This window comes from Pseudorca crassidens, chromosome 2, assembly GCF_039906515.1.
Source record: "Pseudorca crassidens isolate mPseCra1 chromosome 2, mPseCra1.hap1, whole genome shotgun sequence".
NCBI lineage: Eukaryota > Metazoa > Chordata > Mammalia > Artiodactyla > Delphinidae > Pseudorca > Pseudorca crassidens.
Genome location: NC_090297.1, coordinates 14463729 through 14487680, shown reverse-complemented (window position 1 = coordinate 14487680; position 23952 = coordinate 14463729). Strand labels below are relative to the sequence as shown.

General features: G+C 51.7%; 1 protein-coding gene across 9 annotated transcripts in view; it reads left to right on the top strand.

Moving 5' to 3' along the window:
• UBR4 (ubiquitin protein ligase E3 component n-recognin 4) overlaps nt 1-23712 on the top strand; it is a 126738-nt gene extending 103026 nt beyond the window's left edge. For all 9 annotated transcript variants that reach the window (XM_067722231.1, XM_067722219.1, XM_067722199.1 and 6 more), the window contains 16 exons: nt 1841-1928; nt 2449-2576; nt 3459-3566; nt 4090-4209; nt 4870-5060; nt 5499-5672; nt 6036-6135; nt 10134-10352; nt 11265-11378; nt 12313-12455; nt 12919-13044; nt 14132-14326; nt 16518-16742; nt 19985-20075; nt 20770-20932; nt 23320-23712. In XM_067722231.1, the coding sequence (XP_067578332.1) occupies nt 1841-1928; nt 2449-2576; nt 3459-3566; nt 4090-4209; nt 4870-5060; nt 5499-5672; nt 6036-6135; nt 10134-10352; nt 11265-11378; nt 12313-12455; nt 12919-13044; nt 14132-14326; nt 16518-16742; nt 19985-20075; nt 20770-20932; nt 23320-23384 (2250 nt within the window). In that variant the 3' untranslated portion in view covers nt 23385-23712. The remainder of the gene's footprint in view (nt 1-1840; nt 1929-2448; nt 2577-3458; nt 3567-4089; nt 4210-4869; nt 5061-5498; nt 5673-6035; nt 6136-10133; nt 10353-11264; nt 11379-12312; nt 12456-12918; nt 13045-14131; nt 14327-16517; nt 16743-19984; nt 20076-20769; nt 20933-23319) is intronic.
• The last annotated feature ends 240 nt before the right edge of the window (nt 23713-23952 follow it).

The window sequence follows — 23952 nt, the reverse complement described above, 5'->3', positions numbered from 1 at the left end:
GCTTGTTTTCTTGCTTGGAGGTGTGGTTTGACTTGCAGGCTTGTACTAGGAAGAGCCGTTGTTCATCGTCACTTGCCCAGGTGGTAGCAGCATGTAAGGACCTTTACTTCCCCTGTCGGTGTTGGTGTGGAGAAAACCGGTCACCTTGTCCTCCTTGTGAGGCAGCTTACTGGTGAGGGGAGAGGAGTTTCAGGAGGGGTGAGCGTTTCCTGGCCGTGCAGCCGGCCCAGGCAAAGTCTGAGGAAGCCCGGTGATGGGGAGGGCTTGCTGTCAAGAGTGGACACCTCTTGACTGAGATTAATCTCAACTATTATGGGCTTGCTCACTTTTCAGAACATTTTCCAGTACTGTGTCGAGGAGCATAGTTTTTATTTTACTAGTTGGGAAATTGAGACTCAAAAGCCAGTTGTTCTGAAGGAGTGGAAAAGGGAAATGAAGGAAGCATGGCGCTGTGGTCCTTTTGGTCACCTCAGTACCATTTGTCCGCTTATAAAAGTCAGATGTTCCACTTCCCCCACTGACATTTTAGCATCAAAACAACCATACAGATTTAATCCCTGATGCACCTAAAAAATTCAGAACAAGCTTCTCTGGGCGCCCTTGTAAATGGTGGTATGGAACCCAAAGAATACACATCGTCAGCCTCCCCTTTTGAACCAGGAGGCAAGAAGTTGGGGATCATTTGTCCCTCCCATTAATGTGCTTAATCCACCAAGGGGTTCTTCTGGCGAAGTCCGGAGTTTGTGGCACCTTTTTATCCGGGCGTTCATCAGCTTCCCTTTTTACTTTATCCCCCATTTCCCTGATAAGCAGCCCCTCTCTTCAGCTACAGACAAGGGTCTGTTTTCTGTGTCTCTCTCTTTCTGTCCATGGTCTATGGCTGTCCCCTCTCTTAGTTCCCACTGGGCCTTCACAGCTGGAAATGCTCTGGGACCTGGCCTGACAGGTTCTCTCCCTCCAGGGTTTCGTCTCCTGAAGTTGAGCATGGCTTAGAGGCAGGCAGCTTGAATTAGTATGGTACCTGCTCTCCCACTTAATTTGCTAGAATGTAACTTCAAGCCTCCGTTCCTCACCTCCAAAATGAGGATAATACTACCTGTGCTAGAGTGCCTCAGCTGGTACCTGGTGGAGAGTGAAGTCTCATCCTCCAGTTTAGGAAAGTTGCTGGAATCTTCTAATTTACAAGACTTATTTCTAGTCATTCTCTCAGGTTGTAGGTTTAGCTTGAGGAAATTTGGATGAATCCTCTCCTTGACGTGGGGTTATATGAAGACCTCAGGATCTCCCTAGGCAGAGATTGGTGTATTCTGTTTTCTTGCCTTTGATTCCTGAGACTTGAATCGCAGCCCTTTGATCTAATTGACTTCCCTCGTCCTGATCCTTTGAGTAGTGGTCCCTATTGATTAGAAAGAATTTATACTCCTGAAGGAGGCACAGGCTTGGAAACAGAACTGGGCTTATAGCTGGATAACTTTGAACAAGCTGCGTGACCTTGGATAGAAGGGTAATATAAAGTGCCTAATTAGCAAAGGGCTTAGCGCAGAGTAAAAACAATAAATACTAGTTGTTATAGTTATTACATAGTTTCAATGAAATTAAGTGACGTAGTGTCTGTAAAATGCTTCACACAACTCCTGGCCTGTAGTAGACCTTAAATAAAATGAGCTTGCTTTCCACTAAGTGAATTGTAGTGCATCTGGATTCTAGATTTTGTGGTTAAGACCCTGCAGAGAAATAGAAGTTGTCCACACCGCCGAAGCATTAAGCAAGACCAGGTGGCGAGTCCTTTGCATTTTCTGGGCCTGTTCACAAGCACATTTCTCCAACTCTGTCTGCTCAGGGAGAGCCCATGAGGATTGTCTACCGGATGCGGGGGCTGCTGGGCGACGCCACCGAGGAGTTTATCGAGTCCCTGGACTCCACCACGGGTACGGCCCTTCCCACAGACGCCGCCGCACGTTCGGTTTGAGGACTGGGAGCTCTGAGCAGCAGTTCACGACCTGGGACTTGGGGGCAGTCTGGGCAGATGCTCTCTTGCAATTCTGTTCAGAATTGAGGGGGGATTACTCCTCTGGCTGAGGAAAAACACGGTTATCAGTGGCCCCATTCAGATACCGCTGGGGCCGTGGTGGGGCACTGGGGGAAGTGCAGCGAGCAACAAACGAGTGTTCAGGGCCCCTTATTTAGGGTTTTTGTTCTTGTTTTTTTCGTTAGTGGTTGTAATGCGTGTATTTTCACATATTTGAGTAAACAATTTTAAGTGACTTAAACTTTAAAAAAAGTTACTAAGAGTGAGACAGTGAAGTTTGATATCCAATACTGACCCCTTTTATTGGCTACGTTCTTTAGTGGAGATACGGAAAAGGGAAGTAGCCACCGGCCTGGAAGAGGGCTGTGCTTTATTCCTGGCTTCACCTCCATTTTTACTTGGCTTCCCTTTTCTTCCAGACGAAGAAGAAGATGAAGAAGAAGTGTATAAGATGGCTGGTGTGATGGCCCAGTGTGAGGGCCTGGAATGCATGCTTAACAGACTGGCAGGGATCAAAGACTTCAAGCAGGGACGCCACCTTCTAACAGTGAGTTGGAGGCAGCGAAGTGGGAGAGGCCCCCATGGACAGAAGCTTGTGACCCCTGCCACTTAACCCTAGGGGGCAGCATGGTGCCGTGGACCAGTGCAAGCCAGTGAAGGACCTGACAGCTTCCTTGGCCCTCTCTGCACTTTAGGCTCCCTCCCCAACTCCCCTCTTCCCTGCCGACTCCTCCCGAAAAACCAGCGTGATAGCAAGCCTTCCGCTATATTTCTTTAGTCACCTGTGGAACCAGTGTCTAATTGTCTTACCCCAAAAAGCTGCACTTGTGTCAATTATTATTATTACTGCTTTTTAAAATGGATTCTGTAAGTAACTCTTTAATTTTTTGTAGGATTTTGTTTGGTTATTCATCCAGCTATCTCATTAGGGAAGAGTAGAGGATTCTAAAGGCATCATACATATTACACTATTGTTTTCACCTCCAGGGAACATGAGAACATACATTATTGTACCCCTGTTTTCAGTGAGCCACATGGTTCTGAGCCCCACGGGCCATGAGCTTTGGGATCTTTCTGTTTACTGGTATTAGTTCAGAGTCTGAGTTAGTACTGGCATTTCCCCCAAGACAACAGAGCATCACCTATTCCACGAGGAATTAGTGTCCTTGCCATAGTTTTAGAGACGGCAGAGATATATATACCCAGCCCACGGGAGCTACTGCTGGAGAACACTGCTGTTGAGATGCAAGCCTGACAGGAGAGCCCAGCCACCGTATCGTGTCTCCTTAAGGAAACTTCGCTGTCCTCTGTATTTCAGGGGGAGTATCTGCTGATTGTACACGACCCCTCTTGGACATTTCTTTCCTGCTTGTCCTCATGTCTTCACTCTCAGATGGTCTCATGGGTTTTGACTGGCTTTTCTTGTCAGGTGCTGCTGAAATTATTCAGTTACTGCGTGAAGGTGAAAGTCAACCGGCAACAGCTGGTCAAGCTGGAAATGAACACTTTGAATGTCATGCTGGGGACTCTCAACCTGGTAAAGAGCGTGGGCTGCAAAAGGCAAAGCATGAGCCTCGGTGGGGGAAGTCCTGGGTGGGGGAAAGACATCTCACTTCTGGGCTCAAGTGAAGTGGATTTGTGGCCTTTTCAAGCCCTTTCTGTCTAACTGATGGGCACAGAGGCTTGAATTATTCAGGCCGTTCCTTATCCTCCTGCTGGCTCACCCTGTGCTGCTGCCATGACACCCAAGAGTGTCCTTGTTTCTTTCCTGAATTCAGATGAGAAGCAAGAGGAAGTTAGTCCCTACACCAGTGCAGACTGCACCCCAGTGGGAAAGTAGTGCCACTCACCTCAGGGCAACCAGAAAGAAACCGAAACGTCGTTTTCACTGTCCTCAGAAACCCACACACCGCATGTCTCTCCATTCATGTACACGCGCACACACACGCACAGGATTTCCGGAATGTAATGCCACAAAGAACATCCTTGAGGAGCAGATCCCATGAGCAGTGAGTGGTTATGGTCTGTCCCTAGAGTGACTGGGCCTCCTTCTCCTGCAGGCCCTGGTAGCTGAGCAAGAAAGCAAGGACAGTGGTGGTGCAGCTGTGGCCGAGCAGGTGCTTAGCATTATGGAGATCATTCTGGATGAGTCCAATGCTGAGCCCCTGAGTGAGGACAAGGTGAGTGGAGCCCGGTTTGTCCACCCGCAGACATCGTCTCATTGCCAGCCATTGGCTGGTTTGTGTCTAGCTGTGTCAACCAAGAATGACTGAACCTGCCCAGCTCACGGTGACATCATTACGTTAAAGCCTGAAATCTGGATTCAGAGGAAACAAAGCTGACTATTCCAGTTGATAGACAAGGGCCTTAGTCCAACCCCTCAATTCACAGTTGAGGAAGCTCCAAGCCCAGAGAGATGAAGTGAGCCGTTCAGTATCTCATAGTCGGTTACTGTACAGTTGAAGGCCTAGAACTCAGGTCTGCAGCTCCCAGTTCAGTTTCTCTCCACTTAGCACACCCACACATTCCTCTGTTCTTGTTGGTGCTGATGGTTTGGCTAGAGATACGACCAAATGAATACCAAGCAGCCTGCATTCTCTCGGGGGAGGGGAAGATTGTGTTGGTATATTTTGACCACCTGAGACTATTAACAGAGCCACCGCAGAAAGTTAGAAAGTAATTTATGAGGTAGAACTCCCACTGCTGATTATTCCCCAGGAAGTGCTGAGACACTGTTCTTCTAGGGCTACTTCTGATGGCTCTGATGGAAATGGATGACCATTAAGGGCCCCAAAGTGCCAACCTTATTAGCGGGCCTCCCATCCTCTCTCTTACTGCAGGGCAACCTCCTACTGACGGGTGACAAAGATCAACTTGTGATGCTCTTGGACCAGATCAACAGCACCTTTGTTCGCTCCAACCCCAGCGTGCTCCAGGGCCTGCTTCGCATCATCCCATACCTGTCCTTCGGGGAGGTGGAGAAAATGCAGATCTTGGTGGAGCGGTTCAAACCATACTGCAGCTTTGATAAGTATGTTGCTTAGATTTCAGACAGCTAAACGAGAGTCCCTGTGAAAACCCTGAACTAGTTCTGTGAGACTAAGGAAGAATCACATGAGTTTCTATTAGATTTTTGTGTGCTAGTCTGGCCTTTAAGGGGCTTGGTCTAACTGGGGAGGCAAAAAGTAAAATACATTGTGTTAAAGTAGCACCTGGCGAGGCAGAGAAGAAGTGGTTGGTGACACGATAAGGAGATATGACAAGCTGGAGGGAGTCATGTGTGCAAAAGCATGAAAATGTAAGACGGGGTTGGGGGATAGGGGGGCGTGGCAGGAGCCGGATGAGAAGGGTATGCTCAGGAGTTTACACTTGATCCTATATGCCATTGAAGCTTGTCAACCAAGAAAAGGACGTGATCGGCTTTTGTTCCTCCTTTCACACACTCGGGGTCTTTGCTCTTTCCTCCTAGGTATGACGAAGATCACAGTGGCGATGATAAAGTCTTCCTGGACTGCTTCTGTAAAATCGCAGCTGGCATCAAGAACAACAGCAATGGGCATCAGCTAAAGGATCTGATTCTCCAGAAGGGAATCACCCAGAATGCACTTGACTATATGAAAAAGCACATTCCCAGTGCCAAGAAGTAAGCGGCACCGCTGTCAGAGGGGCTGCTTTCCTTCCCCTCTTCCTGGTTCCTTTTCTCCTTCATCGTCTTGGCATCCCTTTGCCTTCCTTGGGGTCTCCCTCCCTTCTGGAAGCTGTCAAGGTGACTCTGCAGCCCTTGGGGCTGTGGGAGAGGATGGCAATTTGTTGGCTTCTGTTTCGAGGGAACAGAAACTTCTATCTGGTTTCACTTCAATCTGGTTTCTCAGCTGAGTTGGGTGATCCTTTGTGATTCTTTATGGTACGCTTGTAGGGTCACATCTAAACAAGCCAGAATCAACAGCCGGTTTCTAGGTGGCCTTTGCTTCTCTGGCCTGCTCATAAGCCTCTCTCTGCTTTGCAGTTTGGATGCGGACATCTGGAAAAAGTTTTTGTCTCGCCCAGCCCTGCCGTTTATCTTGAGACTTCTTCGGGGGCTGGCCATCCAGCACCCTGCCACCCAGGTGAGTAACTAGCATGCAGCACGGGCCTTATTCTGGAGCAGGACATGTCATGGGAGGGAACCACACCCTCTCTCCTCATCTGCCACGACTGAGTGAAGGTAACCACCTTGACTAGCCTTGAGATGGGAGTTGCCCTAATATATAGGACTCCCAGATTAGAAGGACTCTCAGAAGTCATCTGGTTCATCTCTCTGTGTGCAGACAGGACTAAGTTCATTTGTGATTTCCTCATTCAACTCATTCTTATGTGGGGCTTCTTTATCTCACGGCTTAGCTGAGCAGCAGTTGTGAGGGTGTGGCTGGCCAGAGGGTAAAAAGAGTTTCGATTTCTGGCTGTAGTCCCTGGGACATTTGTAATGCCATCACTACCATTTTCTGCTCTGCCCCAGGCAGCCAAAAACTTGGTTCTCAGGGAGGCCCAACCCTGTCCGCTGGGTTGCTCCTTCCTGATAGTCACTGGGCTGAGCTATCTGTTACTCTCACAAACCCTAATTGGCCCAGACAGGTGGCCAGTCTGGATTTGTTTTTTTTTAATTAAACTTTTTATTTTGAGATTATTGTAGATTTACACGCAGTTGTTAAGAAATAATACAGAGACGTCGTGCGTACCCATTACTTAGTTTCTTTCAGTGGGAACGCCTTGCAAAACTATAGGAAATTTATCACAGCCAGGATATTGACATCCATGCAGTCAAGAGTCGGAACCGGAACCGTTTCCTTGCCGCAGGGATCCCTCTTCTTGTCCTATTTGTTTGTTTGTTTGTTTATTTATTTAGGCTGTGTTGGGTCTTTGTTGCTGTGCAAGGGCTTTCTCTAGTTGCAGTGAGCGGGGCTACTCTTTGTTGCGGTGCGTGGGCTTCTCATTGCAGTGGCTTCTCTTGTTGCGGACCATAGGCTCTAGGCGTACAGGCTTCAGTAGTTGCGGTGCGTGAGCTCAGTAGTTGTGGCTCGCGGCCTCTAGAGCGCAGGCTCAGTAGTTGTGGTGCACAGGCTTAGTTGCTCCGCGGCATGTGGGATCTTCCCAGACCAGGGCTTGAACCCGTGTCCCCTGCGTTGGCAGGCGGATCCTTAACCACTGTGCCACCAGGGAAGTCCCTATCCTTTTATAGCCGCATCCACCTGCCCTGGCAACCACTGATCTTCTCCATCTCTGTAATTTTGTCCTGTCAAGAATGTTGTATACTAAATGGAATCATAAAGCATGTAACCTTTGGGGATTGGCTTTGTTCACTCGGCATAATTTTTTGGCGGTTTGTCCTGGTTGTTGTATATATTAGTCGTTTGTTCCTTCTTACTGCTGAGTAGTGTCCATGGCGGGGGTGCACCGTGACCCGTTTAACCATCACCCATTAAAGGGTGTCTGGGTTGTTGCTATTTTGAGGCTGCTATGAATAAAGTGGCTGTGAATGTTCACGTGCAGGTATTTGTGTGAATAAGTTTCCATTTCTTTGGGGTAAATGCCCAAGACTGCAATTACTGGCTTGTGTAGTAGTTGCATTATTTTGTTTTACAAGAAGCTGCCAAACTGTTTTCTAGAGGCTGCACCGCTTCACATTCCCATCGGCAGGGTGCGGGCGGTCCGCTTTATCCGCATCCTCGCCAGCATTTGGTGGTGCGTCAGCCGTGCTGATAGACGTAGAGTGATGGTTTCAGAGTGGTTTTAATTTGTTTTCTCTGATGGATAATGACACTCACTGCACATCTTTTCATGTCTTTCATCTGTCTGTCTGCTTCAGTGAAATGTATGTCCATATTTTTGGCCCATTTTCTAGTAGTAGTGTTTGTGTTTTCAGTGTTGAGTTTTGAGAGTCCTCAGGGCTGCATTTTTTGGTGGTTGTTTAGAGCTGTCTATCTTGAGTATAGTTCCACATTCTCATTTAGTGATCTGTTCTGATAACTCACTCCAAAAATGTGGTTAATTGGCTACAGTAAAGGTTCTTCCATATGCCTCACTCAAATAACTATAGTACTCAACTTTTGTTCAGTTCAGTGGAAATAGTGATAATTATTACACCTTACGGATAATTCTTCCTACGTAAGAGTTTTTCACTTATTTTTTTTTCCCCTATCCTTGTAACATCTTTATTTTGAATGTGGGTAAGTCAAGGGACGGAATTGTCATTTGGCCAGTGGCAACACATTGACCTGAGAACTCAGGTCAGTGGATTCCAAGCTTATTCTTAGTTACTAAATTGAATTCTTTTTTAAAAACAAGGCTTCGTCTAGTTGGATACTTGGCATTCATACTTCTGACCATTCACTTCTCTTTTAGCACGTATTTATGTAGTGCCTGTCGTGTACCTGTGCTGCGCTAGGTTGAGGCAACGTTGGCAGATGAGACAGTCACAGCTCCCTCTGGGAGCTTACTGTCTGGTGGAAGATAGAGCCGAGGACATAGTGATAACAGAGCTGGGGGTAAATGCAGTGTGGAAGGGGTCAAAGGGAAGGGGATTTCTAAGAGGAGAATAGGGCGCCCGCAGAGGTTCAGAGGTGAGAGAGCTTAAAGCATTCCAGGAATTGAAAGCAGTTGCATTGGAGGTGAGACGTGGCAAGAGCCGGCACTGGAGATGTAAGCGTGGGTCCACATCACATGCCCCACGGAGAAGAGTGTGGATTGTCTCCTGAGGGTAGTGCGCCTGGCCGTACCCTAGAGGACGAATTGGATGGAGGTGACAAGGGAGGTGGGAAGAACAGTTGGCAGGCTTTTATTGTGATCTAGGTGAGAGGCCATGGCGGCTGAACTCCAGTTAGTGAGGTGGACAGTGAATGGATTCGACAGAGATCTGGGAGGTGGAATAAATGGGACTTGGAGATTGATTGCACGTCGGCAGTGAAGAAGCTGGGTGAATCAAGAACTCCGTTCCGTATCTGGACTGAGTGACAGGAGTGGTGATGCCATTGAAAGAGATGGGGAACTAGGAGGTTTGGGAGTGAGTGAGGGGGAGGAGAGTCTGTGATGTTAGATTATTAGTGTGTGCTCTGTCCTCCTAACTAGAGTGTAAGCCTCAGGTGGGTAGGAGCTTCACGTGTGTGCACACACGTGCACACAGTACACAGCCCGAATGTTAAGTCTAGGGGACCCGTGGAGTATTCAGTAGGCAGTTGAACTACGAGTTCAGCGTTGAGGAGCATGAGACAAGAGACAGCCTGTCATTTCGCTGAGGTTGAAGTGGACGCGTACCTGCTGGGAAAATAGATCTATGAGCTAGTGAGTGACCTGAGTTGAGTGCTGAGCTTTCACATTGCAAGTTGGCTTTGTTGTTGTCGATTTATTGTCAACTGTGTGGTAACTGGCATCAGCTCACCAGTGATGGGGTGGTGCGGATTTCGCAGTGAGCTCCCCTGGAGAGCTTTTGCGGATTTCCCCTGCCTTCAGTGTTGTGACGTTCTCCCACCCCTGTGGATAGTGTGGTGCTGTCGTGTAGCAGCTGCCGGCATTTTTAAGCACAGGAGGTTTTTGTTTACATCTATTTCTTTCTAAGTTTTTTCTTATCCCCACTCCCACGTGTAGTTGTACATCTGGAATCCCTAGGTCGAGAAAACTGCTGTGCTCCTGGGTTTGGTGGACGCGGATGAAGAGCTCAGCACAGCCCCCGTGAACATCAAGGGCCTTCTTTGCTTGGTGTGGTTGCTGAGTTCACCACTGAGGCCTCATCAGGGGCTGCTTCTCCAGGGACTCTTATCTGAGCCCCTCTCACTTTCACCGTGCTGAGCACTTTACGTATGGCATCTGATTTAATCCTCATGGCGGCCCTGGCCTGCCCCCATTTTATAGACAGGGTTATGGAGACTGAAGAGCGTGGTGACTAGTCAGAGGTTGGTGGCAGAGCCTAACCTCCTCCATTTGTCCGAATCTCTTGAAGTGTAAAATCAGAGAATCTGATTGAAACCAAGCAGATGACATGAGATTGTGCACAGTTTTTAAACCTTTAAGCTCCTGAGAAGAACACTTGTTTACATAATTGGAGGCCTTCATCTCTTTGGTCCCTTCTTGACAGGTTCTGATCGGAACCGACTCCATTACAAACCTGCATAAACTGGAGCAGGTGTCCAGCGATGAGGGCATTGGGACCCTGGCAGAGAACCTGCTGGAGGCGCTGCGGGAACACCCTGACGTAAACAAGAAGATAGACGCAGCCCGCAGGGAGACCCGGGCCGAGAAGAAGCGCATGGCCATGGCCATGAGGCAGAAGGCTCTGGGCACGCTGGGCATGACGGTACAGCCACGCCCGGGTCCCCGCATTCTTGCCTACCCTGTGGCGCAGTCATTTGTGCTCTGGGGTTTCAGAGCTGGGGTTGGGGATGGTGAAGGTGAAGGCTGTGGGCAGGGGGTCGGTGTACTGGGCACGGCGCTAGGTGCTTCACCTTCTTTCATCTTCCCGACAACCCTTAGATGTGTGACTATCATCGTTCTATACGGATGAGGCTCAGAGGTTAAACGACTTAACAAGTTCGCAGAAGCATTAAAAATGGTGATAATCATTGTTGATCAAGGATTTACTATATGCCAGGCACTGTGCTTAGGCAGCCTCCTTGTAAGATTGTATTTAAGCCCTCACGTGCTTTTCCGAGAGGTTGATTTTACACCCATTTTTCAGATGGACTAATTGAAGCTAAGAGGTGAAGTAAATCAGCAAGGCACATAACTAACAAGTGGCTGACAGGCGTTTGAACCTGGGTCTGTTCGACAAGAAGGGCTCTGTGCTCTTCTGTCCTACCTTGGAGGAGGCAGAGGTCCTGTGAGGGCCTTCTCCAGACCAGCGAACTTGAGTGTCGGCAGTTTTAAAACTCCCATGGGAACAGTAAATGACTCATGCTGCAGCGGCCCTTGTCAGCCGAGAGTCGGTCTTGCTGGCGCAAAGAAAGGGGGCTGCTTTGTTGGCAAGTGGCAACTTGCCAGGGCTCTAGCTGGATGGTTTCCTCTGCTTCAGTGGTTCCTGTAGGAAGAGAATAGCAGGAGAATCTGGGTCTTTACCCTCGTTAGAAGCCAACTAAAGAGATTTCCTTTCAGTGCAGCAGTCCTTTTCATGTATGTGGAAGGTCAACCCTGTGCCTGCGTGTCCCCAAGCTGCAGTGGGAGGGTGCGTGGAAATTCCTGTCTGACGTGCCACCTGGGGTTCCCCTTACAGACCAATGAGAAGGGCCAGGTCGTGACCAAGACGGCGCTCCTGAAGCAGATGGAGGAGCTGATCGAGGAGCCGGGCCTCACATGCTGCATCTGCAGGGAGGGGTACAAGTTCCAGGTGCGGTCAGTCCCAAGCCCCGGTGGCCTCCCTCGCCTGAGGCCTTTTTGTTCTTAGGCCAGAGTCAAGGCTCGTATCTTAGGGCCAGCTGTCCTCTCTAAAGGTGGGAAGGCAGACTGATCTGAACGGTAGTCTTCATCGTCATCAACAGCTACCACTCACTGGGTCCCTTCTGTGTGCCAGGCCCTGTGCCCAGAGCCTTTATGTAAACTGGGTAATTTTATCTTTAAACCTGTAAAAAGCCCTAATTTATGGATGAGAAAACAAAGTTCATGTAGCAGAGCCAGAGTTCTAGCCCAGGCTTTTCTGACTTCAGACCTGGGGCTTTTAAAAACACATCATGCTGCTTCCATATTCAGATAACCTGGGGAGAAGGTAAGGACCTTGGCTTTCTGGGCTCCACCTAACTCGATTTAACACCCAAAGGAGCACAACAGCAAGTGACCAGTTTGCTCCCCTAAAGGCCTAAAAGTCATCCCTCTTCCTCTCCAGCTTGAATTTATTACTTAGCGCCCAAGCCTGTCGAAGGGGCACTACCCTGGGCCACGAGCCCTGTAAGTCCTGCTGTGACACAGGCTCCTTGGAGCTTTCTGGTCAGTTTTGAAAAACAAGTGACTTAACAAGAAGGCACTTTATTCTTCATTTTCAGATAAAAGAAGCAAAAAGGAAGGGACCGTTCAGGCTCGCATTTCTGCCCTTCTGTCTCGCAGCATCCACTTTATTTCAGTTGCTCCCCACAACCCTCATTTCACTGGGGCTCTGCCCAGCCAAGTGCTTAACCAGGAGACTGAGGGGCTCACCATCACCCCCTTTCCTGAATGCATCCCTTCCTAGGATCGTAGATCCTCGGGGCCCCTCTGCTCTGCTTCACCTCCTTTCACAGCCTGCCTTGGAGTTTCACCTCTCCTCCTTTTTATGTTATCTATCTTTGCAGCCCACCAAGGTCCTGGGCATTTATACCTTCACCAAGCGGGTAGCCTTAGAGGAGATGGAGAACAAGCCCCGGAAACAGCAGGGCTACAGCACCGTGTCCCACTTCAACATCGTGCACTACGATTGCCACCTGGCTGCCGTCAGGTGGGCCTGGTTCTTGCGGAGTGGCTCCTTCACTAGGCCTCCCCTTGCATGTGCTTCAGTACTAGCCCTGTGTGACTTCAGGGGAGCGGGCAGCTCGCCAGAGGCCCTGGACTGGGAGGGGGTGGGACTGCCATCCCTGAGGCTTTAATTCTCTTCCTTAGGCTCTGCAAAGTATGGTGTCCTACCTTCAGCCATACAGGCCCAAGTGCCATTCCTGCCATATAATCTGGAAAAGATACTTGGCTTTTGGGCCAAGGCTGGTGAGAGCAGCCTTGCTTACTAGAGGCGGTGAAGCTGGCATTTACCATCGTGGTTACAAACGGCTGCTCCTCTCTGTAGAGTCAGGCACACGGGCCAGCACTTCCTTAGTGTCAGCAAACCCTCCTCCACCCCTATGCGCCCAGGTGCCTGGTTGCCAGATTAATTCCAGCAGTCACTTGTCCCTGCTCTCCTCCCAATCCAGGCTGGCTCGAGGCCGGGAAGAGTGGGAAAGTGCCGCCCTTCAGAACGCCAACACTAAGTGCAACGGTCTCCTTCCCGTCTGGGGGCCCCATGTCCCTGAGTCAGCTTTTGCCACCTGTCTGGCAAGGTGAGTGTGGAGCATCTTGCATGGTAGAAAAGAGAGGATTCCCAGGAGATGGGGGAAGATCAGCTGTCAGCCCCGGCCCCGGGGAAGCCATCTCCTGTCACCTTCATCAGGAATCTGTGTCTGTCTTTGCTTCCTGACAGAGGAGCCCATCCGGAAGAGAGGGGACTCTGCTGGGAGAAGCCAGCACCCTCAGCGTCTGGGGCCCCAGGTGGAATCTCTGGTTATCTGCTACCTCTCCTCCTTTGCTGATCTTAGGACACAAAACACAGGACCCCTGACTTGGTCCTTGAGGCCAAAATTTCTCAGGGTTCACTTCTATTTCTCTGAGGTTTAAATAATGAAAATAGCTTGATGGCGTGGGGAACATCGGGCTCCTTTCAAAGCCTCCCTTGTCCTAAGATCCAGAGTAGAGTAGCGAAACCTTCTGTGAGGTCCTCATCTCTTGCAGATGCCTTGTGCAGTGGTGCCCCACTCCAAGTCCTATTGTAAAGCTCGGGGATGAAAAGATACTTACCATAAACCAGGCACTTGGCAGTAATAATGATGAAAGTCATGTTGGGCAGCATGTGGAACTGCTTACCGAGTGTTGTTATTATACACGTTCTACAGATGAAGAGACTGAGGCACAGACTTACTCAGGGGCAAAGTCCAGGTGGTTGGTGATGTACATTGACATAGGAAGACCTTTTATTTGGAGGTTGAGGAGATGATTCTTATGGATGGATCACCTTTCAGTCAGAATGAATAAGTTCTACATTTCTTCTCTTAAAATGCACTTCCAGATGTGGTCACATTATGTCCTATGACATTAGTCCATCAAGAAATGCACCCCCTGCTCCCCCCCCCGCCCCCAAACCGGCACGTTCTCCTCAAAGCTTGGCGAGCATCGTGTTCAGTCACAGCAGAAACAAAAGTGTGCTCTGCTCTTGTCTTCCCCCGAGCCCAGCCCTTGTCCTTGACTCCCCCTTTCATTCTCGATCCGTCTGTGTAACCTTCACAGCCATCAGGCCGAGGGGGGCTCTGCCTTCCCAGCTGGGTCTTCACCAGGGAGCTTGCTTCCGCTTCACCACCTGTTCTCTTCTCCCAGGCACAATACTTACCTCCAGGAGTGCACGGGCCAGCGGGAGCCCACGTACCAGCTCAACATCCACGACACCAAGCTGCTGTTCCTGCGCTTCGCCATGGAGCAGTCCTTCAGCGCGGACACTGGAGGGGGCGGCCGGGAGAGCAACATCCACCTGATCCCGTACATCATCCACACCGTGCTTTACGTCCTGAACACGTCAGTACCGCGCGCCTCGGGTTCCTCTGCCCGACAAGCTCTCCCGGCTTGTCTGTAGCCGCTCTAGTTAGCTCTAGAATGAATGAATGGCCCCAGGCAGCCTTTACCGAAGTAGGAATGTTCATCTGCGCCTCTTTGGAATCACACAGAATAAAGAGTACGGTGGCTTCCTTTTCCAAAACTGTCTCCTCTACCAGCACGGGCAGCCAAGGACTGCCTCCTTGGACTGACCTTCAGCCGAGAGGGGAGCAGGAAGTGGGAGAGGCCAGATCATCGAAGCTTCTACTTCAGTGTAGCTGCTACTTGCAAGACTATTCCCTTGGATGGGGGGGGCATGGGTCACTGTCAAAGGCACACAGGCTGTTCCAGGTGAGCGTTTCACAGCTGGAGGATGTGGCAGGACCAAGGGCCTGGACTTGCTATCCCTGTCTCTTCAGTGAGTGAGGCTTCTGGCAGCTGTGAGTGGGGAGGTGTTGTTGAAGATTATTTGGGAAAGTCAGCTGAGAAGGAAGGTAGCCCAGAAAAAAAACAGGCCTGTGCTTCAGGCCTGAGCAGTGCTGATCGCTGGTGTCCGTGGGGCCTTTGACAGAGCCGTTGCCTCTTTTTGGCAGCAGTGGGGTGGAGGGGGCCGCCCCAGTCTCCGGGGAGCAAAGCAGACCCAGAGAGGCCGCATGATTTGTCTAGCAGAACAGAGCTGGTGGCTTCCGATGTCACTGTGTCTTTGAAATGCCAGACGCTCGTAACTCATGCTTAGTTTCCTTAGTTGGGGAGGGAGCGGGCTGTGTCCTGATGGTCTCGGTCAGTTAGAGGCCAAGCCGGAAGCTGCACGAAGAGGCACTGTTTCCCGCCACAGCCTGCTTCCCTCGCTGGTTCACGCTGGTGTGAGCTTGGTCACAGTGGGCGTGGGGGAGCGGGGGGCTGGTTGAGCAGGGATTGCTGCCTTTGGTGGGACGTTTGTATATGAAGGCGAGTGTGTCACACACAGCGCGAGCCAGCGCAGAGTGGAGCGGGTCGTGCGATGGCACAAAGCTTCTGATTTCCAATTCTGGACACTCCAGTCTAGTGTAGCCGCCTGTTCCATCTGTGTTCATCCATGGGGCAGAAGGGTGCCTGGTGTCCCCGTACCATCCCCCCTGCTTTCCCACAGTCCAGTGCCTGGCAGTGCCGTGTGCAGACCTGGTAACTTTGATTCAGCTGCTACTAGTGTTGTGTTTTTATTTCCAGGGAACTAGGATGGGGCGTCAAGCACTCTTGGCCTGAGAGCACCATCCAGGTCGTGAGGAGAGAGTGTAGCCAGAAATACGTGATAAGGAAGTGGTCTCTCAGTGCCCGTCTAGTGACCTGTCGAAGCTTCATTGCAGGTGGAGAGTCCACGCTGGGAGAGCTCTGGAGCCAGATTGCCTGGGTCAGAGCCCAGTTCCTTCACTCGCCACTGTGTGGCTTTGGGCAGAATATTTACTCTCTCTGTGCTGTAGTTTCCCCTTCTGTAACGTTGGGAGAGTACCCGTCTCATCGGGTTATCGTGAGGATTAAATGAGATAATCCATGGAAAGCTCTTAGAAGGGGCTTGGCGTTAAAGTTGATGATTACCATTGTTGCTGCAGTTCAGGCAAAAGCGAGAACGAGAAGCAGTGCTCGCCGGGAGGAATCTGTTCTAATGGAGGAGAGAGGACACAGACACATAAAAGAACACACCACGATAGCCTAGGAAGGGCACCGGCTGCAAATGCCGTGTGAACAGTTAGTTGTACCGAGACTCGTGGAGTCGGGGAGTGTGGGCTGTGGGCTCAGAGACTCTGGGTTTGCTGACTGGTTTGGTGACTTTGGTTGTGTCACTTCACTCCCCGGGCCTTCAGATACCCTGGTAAAGAGGTGCCGGCTGTCACCTTCCAGAGTTGTCAGGACACGTGGATGGCGGAGTGTTTGTGAATGTGCCGGACACGCGCAATTGGAATTGTGCGGAGCTGGGCTGGGGGGTGGGGGACGAGGAAGATGCCCCCGAGAAGGACTGGGGCGGGGCTGGGAGTGCCCCGCTTGGAGAGGAGGTGGGAGGGGCGGTGGAGGGTGGGGGGTTCCGTGAGCCGAGCGCTCAGGAAACGTAAAAGAAGACGGGAGATTGAGCAAGCCTCCTCCCCTCTTGCTGCTCGTGCCCTGCTTCTGCCCTGGTTTCATGGTGCTCCTTTTGTTCCAGAACCCGAGCAACTTCCCGAGAGGAGAAGAACCTCCAGGGCTTTCTGGAGCAGCCCAAGGAGAAGTGGGTGGAGAGTGCCTTTGAAGTGGACGGGCCCCACTACTTCACTGTCCTGGCCCTCCACGTCCTGCCCCCCGAGAAGTGGCGAGCCATACGCGTGGAAATCCTGCGGCGGCTGCTGGTGACCTCTCAGGCCCGGGCAGTGGCTCCGGGGGGAGCCAGCAGGTCAGTGCTCGCCTCGGGAGGTGCCTGCTTCAGGGGGCCGTCTCCTGGGCCGCCCGTCGCCCGGACTCTGTAGCCGCTGTGGGTGAGAGCTGCCCGCGGCGCGCAGGTGCTGAGTGGAGGCGCCTCGCTTGACTCGGCAGTGGAGCCTGAGCCTTCCCGGCCGGTCACACCAAGAGTCGAGGCCTGACGCCGCTGGGTGCCTGCCCCTCTGGGTCAGCTCTTCAGGCACTAGAAGTGTGGGGCCAGGCTTAGCCCTGGGAAGTGTCCTCAGAGAGGAAGCCAGCCAGGCACAGGGTGAGACTTCTCAGGAGAAGGGTTAGGGTCGGCAGGCAGTTGAGACAGGTAGCCAGGTGTTCCGAATCTTGCTGGTCTGCGCATAAACTAGCAAAGCTTCCTGGGGGCTGTGCTCGGGGATGTTCTTTTCTGGTATTAAAAGCTCCTCATCTCCCTCCTTGGTCACATTCCTATCCCGTCTGCTCCCACGTTCCACGAGCCTTCTTTCTTTCTCTGCTGTTGGTGTGGACACCTCCCTAAGAAGGAAGGCATTTCAGGAAGGAAGTGGTCTTTGTTTTCATGACCCCGTGCTGTGATTTGGGTCAGCTGGGAGGTGTCTTGAGGCAAACAACTGCAGACAACAACAGCGAGAAGCCCTTTGCGACGAGTGCACAGATTGCGCCACCCCGAGGGGACTCCTTGGCGCTACTCTTGGCCCGTCGTGGCCCCGAGCAGCCTGCCCTCCCTGGGCTACAGAGTAGGCTAAGAGTTGTCAGCTTGCTTCTGCCCTTGAGGGAAACCTGCTTCATTCTGGGAAGGTCTGTCCTCCTGTGTCTGCTTTCGCTAGCATCCGAGGGGACATTTCCAACAGGGGTGCAGGGAGGAGCTTTTAGGCCCCTGATGATGACAGACCAAGTGGAAGCAGCCTTGGCCTGAATTTGCACACCTGGTGTCTCCACCTCCATCAGCTCTGATTTATCAAGTCGCTAGTGGTAGGCACCTCGTGGCCCGGGGAGACCAGGTTGGAGCTCTGCTGTTGGGTCCAGCCAGTGCCAGCCTCTGTGTAGAGCAGGAGGGGGCCGGTCTTGTTAGATTCCTACCTAGCCCCTGCCCCTATTCCAAACATAGCACTTTCCAGTGTTAACCAAGAGTCTAAAGCATTAATAGTTAACTAGCTGCTGGGAGTCAAAGGTTAGATCTGGAAGATACTAAGCTGTTGATAAGCCAGGCTCGGCCTGTATCCATAGCACGCAAAGTAGCTATTCACTGGGCACAGGCTCTCGGTGACAGGTGTGAAATCTGAACCCACAGGAGCTGTGTTGCTTTCAATTAGGAAACTGGAATTCATTACTGTCCCAGGCAGTTAAGGAAAAGCTGATTTGGTCACGGCTTAATTAGGAAATCCAGTGTGAGCTGCACTCATGAGTTGCCATTTCCTCTGTAGCAGTTTAGTCACCTTTACTAATTAACCTGAAATAATTAAGTTGGGCAGGGCCACTCCAGATTCGTGCCACCAATGCGAAAGAGCTGCAAGAAGGAGCGGCCCTGGCGGGGTGTCAGGGTGTGAGCAGGGTGCCCTGGAAGCAGGGTGGCAGAGTGCTGGCCATCAGCACGGTGTGGGACACCCTGCAAGGAGGGACATTTAGAGGGTGACCTCCTGGTGGTTGGGGCAGTGCCACTGGCAGCAGGCTTTGTCCTCAGCCCATTATGGGGTGGGGGGCCGCAGCAGGTACACAAAAATCTAGGAGTCCGCACAAGAGAAGTTGCTCTCTTCTGCGGGTTTTACGTTCAGGAAAAAAGATTCTTCTGCCAGGAACTTGCAAGTATTTAAGCCTGGGACTTTACTAGGCTTCCGTCAGAGCCTTTTCTGTTTCCTTGTCTGCCAGCGCACAGAGTTGCAGAGAAAGAATTCTCATCGTCGTCCACAGGCCCACCTCGCAGTAGTTTTCCCTTTCGGCTGCAGCATCCTCATGCGTGGCGGTCGGGGAGGAGGTGGGCGCTTTGGAGATGTTGGGGGGAGGGAGGGTACAGGTAGCATACCTTAGCGAACAGAATTGTCTCATTTTATTATTTTACTTTACTTTGGTTAATAACTTAAACATTGACTGAGTGTAGGTGTGGTTGGCCTGTCTCATGCTAGGTAGTCCATTCACCTGAGGCCCATGCAGTGTAGTTTTAGCTTCTAGATGAATAACATCTACGCTTGTCTGATGTTTATGATTCTATATAAACACATGGTGCGTGCATGTACACACATTTTCATACTAAGTTCTGGTGCCTTTGGTGTGGGCTCTGTTCCAGGGTGGAGAGTCTCCATGACAAGGGTTTATCTAGCCTTTACTTATTACAGGTATGAAGGCAGTTTGCAGACAAAACCTCTCCTAGATCTTGGGCTGTAGAAACCAAGTCCTAGCACCGGCACTTCACTCACGGTGCAGAGTGGGTACTGGTCGTTCTGTACTTCATGGTGGCTCTACCTGCAGTAATCATTCCTCAGACCAGGAGCGTCTGCTGAGAAGGCGGTGGACGCTGTCGGCAGTGACGGCCCTCTGTGTTCCGAGGGCTTGGCTGCTCTCTAATCCCAGACTGCGTCACTGGATTAAGTAGCAGCGATGCTGGTTAGAAACGAAGGGGTGCAGTGAGCTCTGGGATTAGCCCGGGATTTCGGAGGTGTTGGGCCGGCTGTGGCTCGCATCCGAGACGTCACTGTTATCCGACGCCAGGTGTCCACCAGCTTGCTGGTTTTAACATGGCACGCGGTTGGCAGATTACTGTGTGAGACTGCTTTAGGTGTGCTGGCTGCTGGTAAAAACTCTCCAAGAGGGAATGTGAAGACTGAAGTAGAACCTTGTTTCCTCCTGCATTTATTAGGTCCCGTCAAGTCCGAGAGCGCGTGTGGGGGCTAAACACAGGGAAACACGGGACTCTGTGGCGACTCTTTAAGGCAGTAGCCTTTTGGCTGCCGTGTTGCAACTTACGTCTCCCTCTTTCCCATTTTCCCTGGCTTAGCAGAGTCGCTACTAAAGATGACTGTGTCACGCAGCGTCTTGTGGTGAATAAACCTCTGGGTCCCAGGGCTTCAGAAGCTCTGACCCGTGGCCGTGTTCCTCTGAGAAGATGGCAAGTGGCTGGAGCTGAGTGATGCTCAGTGCCCGTGACTCTTCCCCTGCTCCCAGAATGCTTGGCTCTGTCCTTGGGAGTATCCTCCCGGGGTCTTCACGGACATGGGATTTGGTTTTATTTTCCAGGCTGACAGACAAGGCGGTGAAGGACTACTCTGCTTATCGCTCTTCCCTTCTCTTTTGGGCCCTCGTTGATCTCATTTATAACATGTTTAAGGTAAGGAGGCCGCTGGGAGCGTGGCCGGGTTTGGCAGGGGCGTAGACGTCTGTGCTTGTGGCTCTGACCCTGCCTCGGCAGCCGGCTCCTCCATCAGCCTCCCCCGAGAAACAGGCCGACCCACCGTGGGGAGGGGTTTACCCTCTAGCTCCGACCCCTGCGTGTGTAGACTGCATTTGTAGCCATGACTGCTCCTGTGACCCGGTCTCAGGCTGCTGCAGACCCTATTCTACAGGCCGCTCTCCCCCCGCTCCACCCCGAGTCACTCTCTGTTTGCTCTCGTCCCCTCTGTTTGGATCAACTCCGTTGCCCTGTGTGAGTGTAACTTATTCCAGCCCACTTTATAATAGGGACGCTCCTCTCAGCCTTGAGAGAATCAGAGGGTTTGGGGTGGTTCCTTTCATCATCTAAATGAAACAGCTGAATTAAAGCATGTTGACGAGTCCCTCTTCTTGGGGAAATGCTTGATGGTGGAGGGGATGGGGAGGAAAGAACGCATCGCCTCTTGAAGCTTGTAGGTTCATGTGACGTGTGCTTAGGAGAGGGGCTGTGAGAGGAATGAAGTGAAATTTTGTTGTTCCTGGAAGCAGAACACATCCTCCAGGGAAAAGTTGGATGTGTATGGGAGGGCCCTCTTCTTCCCTGCCTGACCTGAGCGACCCGCCCGGCCTGTGTGTCCTGTTGCTTCTCGTAGAAGGTGCCGACCAGCAACACGGAGGGTGGCTGGTCCTGCTCTCTGGCAGAGTACATCCGCCACAACGACATGCCCATCCACGAAGCTGCCGACAAGGCCCTGAAGGCCTTCCAGGAGGAGTTCATGCCAGTGGAGACCTTCTCAGAGTTCCTCGACGCCGCTGGTCAGTGTCAAGGTTTTTCATCTTTCACAGATCTTAGTGGGGCTGGCCATCGCTTTCACCTTCACACACAGGAAAAAACAGGCGAGAACCAGCCTGTGGGCCACCACCGAGGGGTCTGGGAGAGATGTGTACATACCAGGTCCCTGGTAACAAGATGCGGCCGTGACATGTGGCTCACTTCACCCCAGGTGCTGTGTTCTCATGCACGCACTTTCCCAGTCTGCAGGGCAGCCCTGTGTGAGGCGGAGCTGTGGTTATCCCCATTTACAGATGGGGTAACTGAGGCTTTGAAGGTTAAACAAATTCCCAGTGGGGCATAGCTGGAAAATCACTGGAGCCCCTTTTGGTTTCCTGGCTTCTTATGACAGTTCAGAGAACTAACATGGAGCTTACCTGTCTTCTCCTGCCTTTCGGGGACTGAGACATCTTATGTCACAGCTGCCCCCGGGGAGGTGTGGAAGATTTCAACTCTGATTCTTAAGATAAATAGTAAATATCAAAAGAGAGCAAAGAACGTCTCTGCTAGTAGGTGCTTTGAAGTGCTGTCACATGAGACATCCTCAGACAGTTCCTCATCCCCCAGCTGGTAAAAATGAAGTCATTGTGTTATACAACAAATTTGTCATCCTAATTGCAAACACATTAAAATTTGTTTGGATTTCATAACCAAGCATCAGGTGACAGCAGGGGGAGGTGACTTGGGCCAGTGCTGGGAAATCAACCCAGAATTAAAAGTCCCGTGCCCTCTGAGGGTGTGGGCACTGCAGTCCAGCCCCCCATCACCACCGTCCTTTCCAAGGTAGGCTCCCAGAGCCAAAGCAGGGGGGAGCCGCACCTGCCTGACTCTTCTGTGAGCTTGTTTCCTTTTCCCTGACGGCAATTTTGTCAAGTGTGAAGAGCAAGAAAAAATCTCCCCAGATCCCCCTATCAAGAGAAGGTCGCCACTAGCATTTTCTAGTCTGTCCTCTGGGCACTGAACCCTCAAACGTTCGGAGTGATGCTCAGTGTGAATTCCTCTTTCTTCCCGGATGGAGCTTCCCCAAAGCTCCAGGCCTTTCTTCCAGTTTGGCCGTTTGTTGCGGTGGCCTCAGTGGAAGCCATACTGGACGGGCCTTTGCTGGTCTGGTGCCTCCCCCGTTACCTGTCGGTCAGAGGTTGCCACCGCTCACCACAGTTCCTTTGTTAACTTCACTAGACGCTCCCATGGGTGTCTTTTCAGCCTAGACATTTTATCTTGGCTACACTCCTTGCTTTCTTCAAGAGGTGGCCCCAACTGAGAGCAGGTAGCCTGTGTGTCTGTGTCCTCAGGGCCCGGTGCCTTACCTGTCACCCAGGGGTCTGGTGAATGTCTACAAAGACTGTCAATATGAATGTCAAAGTTCGAGGAAGAGGAGGAAGAGGCAGGCAGGGGAAGGAAGGTATTCACCTCTGTTCAGGGCTTTGCATCAGCCCTGGAGCAGGGAAGAGCGGGGGCAGGTCAGGTGGGAGGCCTCTGCCGCCTTCCACTCGAGCCTAGGCGTTTACGGCATGGCTTTATTGCTTTGTTCAAACTGGTAGGAAATTTCAGAACATCCGACACACCCTACTCAAATGCAGGGACAAAAACACCTTCCAAACCAGCAAGAGCTGATGGGCGCCAGTCTTCCTGCATTAGCCCAGACTTCAGTTTGAGTGTTGCCCCGCCTCGGGGTTAACGACCCCGCATTGGTCAAGTGAGAGCCCTGCTTGTGAGGGAGGGATGGGCCGCAGGGGACCTGATGCTGATTGAGCGAGCACCTTCTGTGCCCTGGGCACTTTCACATAACTGGCCTCATCTAATCCCCAGGGTGATGTGACGAGGACTTGTCACTGTCCCCATTTGGCAGTGGAGGAAACGGAGCTCCTGAGCTCTGGCAGCTTGCCCCAGGCCCTGGACTAGGGGTTGGGTTCTTTCACCCTACCCTGTTCCTCCCAGCCCTCGAGGGCAGTGGAGTTAGCCTTTGTTTGGCCCCAGGTCCCTCTGAGAATCTGCTGAAGGCTGTAGACACTCTCTCCAGAGGACCCCCCTGCCCCGCCTCCATTGCGCACTGAGTTTCAGTGGACTTACAGGCCCCTGCAGGGTCCATGGACCCGGGTTTAGCACCTCCGCCCTGGGGAGATCGTGAGCTGGCCGCTGCCACTTTAAACGCCTTTAATCCTGCCGCAGCGCCAGGTGTCGGAGCCCAGCTCCCCTCCCAGGAGAGAGTGTTTGCTCGGTGACTGTCTCTGCGGTCATCGCCGGTCTCCCATGAGCAGCTGTGTCCGAGCCTGTGGGAGCACAGTGTGTTTCCCGCGTGGACGCAGCCTCCGTGACTCAGGGGCTGGGGGCTGCAAGGGCCGCTGCTAAGCAGTCTCTGCCTGTTCTCCAGGTCTCTTATCAGAAATCACTGATCCGGAGAGCTTCCTGAAGGACCTGTTGGACTCAGTCCCCTGAGCACCACACGAAACGGCGGTCGACAGAGATGGAAGCTAGCCTGCCTCTGTGTTCTCCCCTCCTGTGTGTGATTTCCGCCACGGGTTGCTGCATCGTTGCTCCATCATTGCTCCTCCCTCCTCCCTCCCTCACTTTTCTTGGAGTGGCTTGGGGATTTTAGGCTTCCTGTTTTATCTCGTGTGTGTGGTGCACTAGCTATGAAGTTGTCTGTAACCCGAGCCGTCGAAGGACCTGTACATATCTAGGAGCCACGAGTTGTCCTGGCCAACTGAATACTTGAGTGTGCACATCTTGAGAAATAAACAAATGACTTAATACACATTGGAAAGGAAGGTGTTGCCTGTGCTTGAACCCCTCCTTAGTGACACTGGCCAAACACTTCTCCTTGACTGCACAGCCCTGTCTGGCGTCAGCAGGGAGGCCTGCGTGTATCACATTCGCCGTCTCTTGGCGCCAAATGGAGCCTGTCTGTTCTCGGCCAGCAAGTTGGGGCACCGCATTTGACGGCTAGGATCTTTCCTGAAACAAACGCCTTGGCTTCTCTTAAGTTTTGGCCTTAAGAGCTGGA